The sequence below is a fragment of the Gavialis gangeticus genome, unplaced genomic scaffold, assembly GCF_001723915.1.
Source record: "Gavialis gangeticus isolate Ggan-Ray unplaced genomic scaffold, GavGan_comp1, whole genome shotgun sequence".
NCBI classification, from domain to species: domain Eukaryota; kingdom Metazoa; phylum Chordata; order Crocodylia; family Gavialidae; genus Gavialis; species Gavialis gangeticus.
Window position 1 is genome coordinate 61,827,981 of NW_017729024.1, and position 6,752 is coordinate 61,834,732.

The 6,752-nt window shown below is 40.8% G+C and overlaps 1 protein-coding gene across 2 annotated transcripts in view; it reads left to right on the plus strand.

Annotated features, from left to right (window-relative positions):
* TDRD7 (tudor domain containing 7) overlaps positions 1–6,752 on the plus strand; it is a 96,232-nt gene that overhangs the window by 82,946 nt on the left and 6,534 nt on the right. For both annotated transcript variants that reach the window (XM_019517168.1, XM_019517169.1), the window contains exons 14-15: positions 1,511–2,010; positions 4,108–4,268. In XM_019517168.1, the coding sequence (XP_019372713.1) occupies positions 1,511–2,010; positions 4,108–4,268 (661 nt within the window). The remainder of the gene's footprint in view (positions 1–1,510; positions 2,011–4,107; positions 4,269–6,752) is intronic.

Sequence of the window (6,752 nt, forward strand, 5' to 3'; positions counted from 1 at the left end):
CCGCAGAAGCTGCTGCCACCAGCGGCAGCAGCGGCCAATCTCAGGGGGCATGTGCCCCCCCACGCATCACCCGTGGATGTTAGACAGGTTATAATGTGTCATAAATCTAGTGTCTATATTTAGCCCATGATTTTTTGTATCCAGTAGGTTGATGAAGTGAAGTTCATAGGCTCATCTGTGAAAGGTGTTTTGTAAATTCTCTTTGAGAATTAGAACTGAGAGATTTGGAAGGAGAATGGTTTTCTTGTGAGAAATGTGCCCCCACAGGTAACTGGGTATTCTTGTCTTTAATAGGTTTTTGGTGTATGTTTATTCTGGTACTCAGTTGTTGTTTGACTTGTGCATGTTTTCCATCAGGGCATTTGGTGCACTGGATGAGATGCACTTACACCTGCATAAATGTAATATAAGATCCAGAAATGGTGATGGTTCTGTTGTGGAGTGTAGTTATTGTAGGGGCGGTGGAGATATGTTGGCAGGTTTTATGTTTCTTGTTATGGCGTGGTCTGGATCCGTTTGGTGTGTTTTGGGCTGTAGGAAGCTTGCTTTTGGTGATGAGGTTGGCAAGGTTCAGTGCTTGTTTAAAGGTTAGGATGGGTGGTTCTGGGTACCATCTATTCTCCTAAACTGTATCATGTTGGAGGAGAAATGCAGCCAATATAAACCATGTGTTCTGCTTTAACTGTTGCATGATACAGTTATGATCAATACTGCTTTTATAGCTAACAAAATTTAGCATTAGATATCCTAAAACTTACTGCATTCAGATTTCTCCTTTTTTGCAGTCTGTGGAAGATATAATAGGAACTGAACATTTAGGTTCAAATCTGAACTTTAAGGCCATTTTTTAAAATCAGTTAGAAATGTAACAGGCTTACTTGAAAATCCTTAACTTAGGGGTTATGTTAAGAAATGAGGCAGATGCATCTTTCATGCAGACTACAGAGGTTGAACTCCTGTGTTATGTGTGAAATAGAAGAAACCTTAATCCTGCTCTTCCATATTTAGCAGTTGGCTGTTTTTAGCCACTATAAATTACTGTTTGCTAACTTTGCTCTTTAATTTAGTAGGTGTTTACTGCCAGATTTTGAAGGCATTTGAGGCCTGGGGAGATGTATATACCAGTGTAACTTCATTGATTTTTGTTTAGAGTGATCCAGAGTGGACAAATGGACGAGGACTATTGGTAGTGTAGGTGCTATTACCACAACTTGCCACTAGATGGTATGGGAGCAGATATATATCCTTTGAACAAACTGCTATCATGGCATGGAAGTAGAAAGATAGAAAGTACCACCTAGATAGTTTTCTTTCTTTTTCCAGGGTAATTTGACACCATTATAGAGATTGCTATCATCCTTTCACTCATTTACACTGCTGTAAAGCATCTGTCTAAACCCTTTTCTTTAGCTGTTGATAACTGTTTTAGCTATTAAAAAACATATTCAGTTGTACATAAAAGCTTTTTACAGAAGAAAAGCTAGAGTTTACATTATTCTTTCTATTATAGGTTGCTAAGCTGGATGACTGGAAGAGAATTGCACACATTTATTTGTTCACTCCCAAGAACTTCCCAGATCCAGATCGTAGTATCAATCGGCAGATCACTAATGCTGACTTGTGGAAGCATCAGAAAGATGTTTTCTTAAGTGCTGCTCCCAGTGGAGTTGGCTCTTTAAAGGGAAAAAGTGATGATCTCCCTGCTTCAGAGTTGATGAGTATGGGTCTCAAGAAATGCATCGTTGAATCGGTCAAGACTGTTCTAGAACCTAGCAGTGAGGTGTCTACCATTTGTATGCCCCCTCCTCTACCTTTATCGAAGCCTGGGGAACACATGGATGTATATGTTTCAGTTGCCTGCCACCCTGGTCACTTTGTTGTCCAGCCTTGGCAAGAACTACATAACCTAGAAGTCCTTATGGAAGAAATGGTTCTATATTATAGCATGGCAGAAGGCAGACCTGTGACTGTTCAGAAAAACAAACTCTATGCAGCTAAAGTAGAAAATAAGTAAGTGTTGTTTTCATAATAATTCACTACTCCTTCAAAGCATGCTTTGCTTACTGTGCTACTTAAAGGACTTGATTCTGCTAGACAACAGAGACATTCACTTAAAATGTTGGCTAATGAAGCTTGATTTTATTGAATTAGGAATGTATCATGCGTGTCAGTCTCTCTTAATGTTTGGCCTCATTCCAGTTCCTTGAGAAAAGTGTCTGTCACACATTGCTAACAAAGTAGCAGATTTACCATCCATATCCAGGAGGTCAGGGAAAAAGTAAGATCGTAGACTCTGCTTTCCAGGTGATGGGCTGCAACACTGACCTGAGGGTGTTGCTGAGCTCCAGAGGGGAGGAAGATAATGGATGAGAGACATACGTGCTCCAGGGTCTTAGAAAAGTCCCTTGCTGCTGCCACACTGTGGCTTGCCTGCCTTGATTGCCACTGCAGTCAGGGTGCAGACTCCCCAGGTACGGGGGTGCCATTTTGGTGCCCCCACTTCATTGGCATCTGGGATGGTGCTCCATTTGCTGCTGTCCCCTCATGCCCTCTCCATCCCAGTTATACCACTACCCCCTGATGTCCTGGATCTGGCTAATGGAGTGTTTAGGACTTGTCAATCAAGCACCAGCCATCTTACCTAATTGTTAGTTATTATTTTGAGATTTTTTTAACACTGCTCTTTTTGTTAAATGACTGTTTCTACTCATCTATATCAGTCTCTTGCCACCCAGAACAGTATTGTTGACAAAATATATAGTATTGTTCCAAGTATTTAAAAGGTAGGTGAATTTTTTTTTAAAGAAATGCCTAGGTTCTTCATAAGTTGTTTTTATTTTATCAGTTAAAATAGTAATCTTGACTTGTTTCTTCAGCTATTTTGATTTCACCTTTTCCTACAACATCAAACTGTTTGCCTTCATTTTTTTAGGGGTCTTCATGATTTATTTGCCTTGGCTATCAAGTTCTTTTAAAAATGTTACCTATATCTTATTGCACTTCAGTGAGACTTAGACCAAGTCATTTTTTAAATAATGCGACTTAAACCTTTAAATATTTTAAACAGTTTTACCTGTCATCTCATTTTTGACATGGTATCAGTGTCCATTTTTCTTTACTAATTATAAAGCTTTAATTCCACATTTTTTAAGGATTATATCTAATATGGGTGCATCTCCTACCCCTGTACCCCATAGTGCTTTTGAAGCTTCCTTGTGCGCAAGGAATTGCTTATTGTAACAATCTGTAAAGCCTCTCCATTGTCCTCTAAATATCTCCTTAAAAATATGTGCATTGCTTATACCCTGCTTAATAGTTACATAAGATTCTAAGTCTGGTGTGGTGGTGTCAATTTCTAGAGCCAGACACATCTTCTAGTGAATTTTTACTGTATGAAAAATTAATTTCCAGTCAAAAAGAATTTCACTTGCAGCTACTCTTTTCTTTCTGGAAAACTGAGAACAAATTTATTTTTAATATTTTAATTGTTCTGGTTAATAGGGTTTCCTCTCTTGCCTATTTCAGCATTGCATGGAAGTAAAGATGGCAAAATATGCCCCCCACACACATTTTCTGTGATACTTTTCCCCCTTTCACCCTTTCTGCCTAAAGAAGTTGGGTGACTCAAAATTTGAAAGAACTAAGGATTTTTTGGAGGTGGTTTCTTATTTATTATTAGACCAACTACATAGTTGGGATAAAGTTAGATAATACTTTGCATGCAAGCTTATCTAACTTTATTCCAACCATGTGGTTGGTCCAATAAAATGTACCCTCAAAAAATTTTTGCCTTTCATAAATCCTGGAGGACCATCATGGCTACATCATCACTCCAACACTACCAAAATTTGAATAACACTTTTTCTTTCCTCCTCAGTTTTTGAAAACTGAGCCCCACACTTCTTTTCAGTGCTGAACTTGTACTTATTTTGTACAAAATATCAAGCAAAAGTAACTTATGACAAATTTTTTTAGTCGCCTCTGATTCTCCATCCTACCATGCCTCCCTTCCTTGACGCACCCTAAATAATCTTAAAGCTTTTTCTAATTGTATTCACAGTGTATGAATTAACAGCCTTTTTCTCTCCTCCTTTCCTTCTTCCCCAGATGGTACAGGGTGCTGATAAAAGGAATTCTGACAAATGGGCTAGTATCGGTTTATGAACTGGACTATGGCAAACATGAGGTGGTCAGCGTCAGGAAAGTACAGCCTCTAGTAGACACGTTCAGAAAACTACCATTTCAAGCTATAACAGCCCAGCTTGCAGGTAGGTTGCAAATATTTGCAATTTTGTGAGAGTGTCGTTGGTAAAAAATCTTTGTGGAAATCACTAGGCGGAGAATGACACTAGTAGCTTTTTTCAGAATAAGAATTTTGTCAATTCGCCATATAATGAAGTGAAAATGGGACTTCCATTTACTTGTCATCAAAATATCTGTATCCTTGTTGCAAAAAGCCATGTCATCTTAACTAATACTGCCTAGCTTCTGAGAAAAATACAATGTAAATGAAATTGAATAGTAGCTTCCTAAGTGCTTTCTCCTTGGGGAGGGAAGAAAGGAAATAAACAACTTTCAGGTCTTTTAAACACAGTTCCTCGGGTAAACCTGAAGACTATGCTATGAAATTCCAGCTTACTATGAAGACTATTTCACTCTTCCACAATGTTTTAAAATCTAACCTTTTGAAGCCATCCTCTGCCTTTTTCATGAGGTCCACGAAAATTGATCTCTTGTTTCCTTAACCAGTCTGGTTGTCCATTCTGTCTCAGCATGTGGCAGTAGAAGAATTTCAGAAGCTGAACTGTCTTAAGTTTACTCAGTGAAACAGCTTCCAGATTACTTCCCTTTAACTTCCCTTACAGAAGGATAAAGCGGACATGTTTGAAATAGTTGCAGCAAATCAGTTTGCCTTGTAGTCAGTCACCCTCCCCGTCTGTTTTTAAATTGACAGACATAATGCTTTGGGGGTGGGGGGGTGGCGGGGCTTCTGTCTATACCCCATGATGAGGGTTTTGTTTCATTTTAATTTTCAGTTTCCCCCAGTTGGTTAGAGTCCAGAGTAGCTAACAGTATATCGGAAGGAGGAGAAGAAAAATAGGGAAAGCTGTTGTAGTCTTTCTGTTCTTTCTACCAATTTAAGAGTATTCAAATTGTTGTGTCAAAGAATTAAGTTACATAAGGTTTATAGGTCAAATCAAATATATTAAAGTTAAGTTGCTGTTTTTTCCTGCCACATTTTCTCCTGTCTCCTTCCACTTCCAACTCCATGCCATCTTCATGCAATTTTCTCACTTGCCTGTCTGCTTTAATTATAGTTACTGCTTTTCTCCTCCCCTTCCTTTAGAGCAGTGGCACAGATCTTTCAGCTATGCCTGGCATGTGTTGGGGATTTCTGGGGAGTGAGGAGACATGCAGAAGTTTGGGTGTCAGGTCCTAGACCCAGTTCTCTGCTGATCTGCTGTCATGTGGCAAAGGATGCTCTTGAGTTAGGGATAGAAGTTACACACACTGGTTTAAGTGATCAGAAACTGGTTTCAACCTGTAACAGAGCATAAGTTCAGTGCGTATAAACCAGTTCCAAAATGGCTGAAACTGGTTTAAAATAAACCTGGTTGAATGTAGCATCAGACTTAACTGATTTGGGTCAAACCAGTTTATGGAACTTCTTTCCCAGACCCCTTCCTGGTTTAAGTTAAATCAGTCTGCCAGACTTCCCCTGCACCCCCCATCACCGCTCACTGCTCAAGCAGGGATCCCCCTCCCGCCACTCCCACAGCAGAAACCCCAGCAGCATGAACCCCAGCCAGCATCTGGCCATGCCACCCCATGCTAACTAGTGCTGAAGTGTGTGTGTGTGTCTCCAGTTTCACTGAAACAAAGGCATACCAAACTATGTCCACTTAGGGCTAGAAGTTATGGCTTGCAAATGTACCCTGCAAATAAGAAGAGCTTGAAATTGATGAGAGATGCATCTGTTGTCTTTTGTAGTGCTTGATGGGCTGATAAGCTTTGTGTTCTGATAAGCACCCTGCTGGCTGCAAACTGTCTGCAGAAATCTGTTGGTTGCAATTAGTGTTCAACAAGGGACAGAGAGGTGTGATAAATGGCCTGGTTTGCAATGAATGCAGTGCCTGTCAGTTTGATGCAGACAGTATGAAGAAGCAGGGAGAGGGGTATTGAAAAACTCAGTATCATCAACAGATGCATGCAGTCCACACAAGCAGTCCTCCCTGCCTCCCCCTCTGCTTCAGAGTGCTAGTGGGGGCCAGGGTCTGGCAACACTTCTGCCCCTTGAACTGGGGAAAAGCCTGGCCAGGTCTGCTTCCCCTTCCCCCTCCAGGCATACTGAGCTGGGGACTGTGCAGGCCAAGGTGGGAGTTTAAATCCCTCCCTAATCATAGGGCCTGCAGGGGCCTGGCCACACCCCTCCTTTGCTCGGCAGTGTGGAAGGGTATGGGAGGGCTGGCTCTAGCGCCCCCTGGCTTCTAGCCTGAGTGACAGCTGACATATGCCTGCATTTCTCTATTCAAAAGTGAATTGTTTATCCACTTGCAAATCAGTTCAGTCTTTGCAGGTTAGACTAACCTGCAAAGATTGAATCAATGTAGGTTTGGGCTTTTTTGAATGTCTGTCCCTAGCCCTGGAGCTGCTCTAAATTACTCCAATTGCCACATCCCCAGGAAGCAGGTGTACCTGAAAGTGTTTCTCAGTGAACTGCACTGCAGCCATGTCTTTTTTTTTTTTTTTTT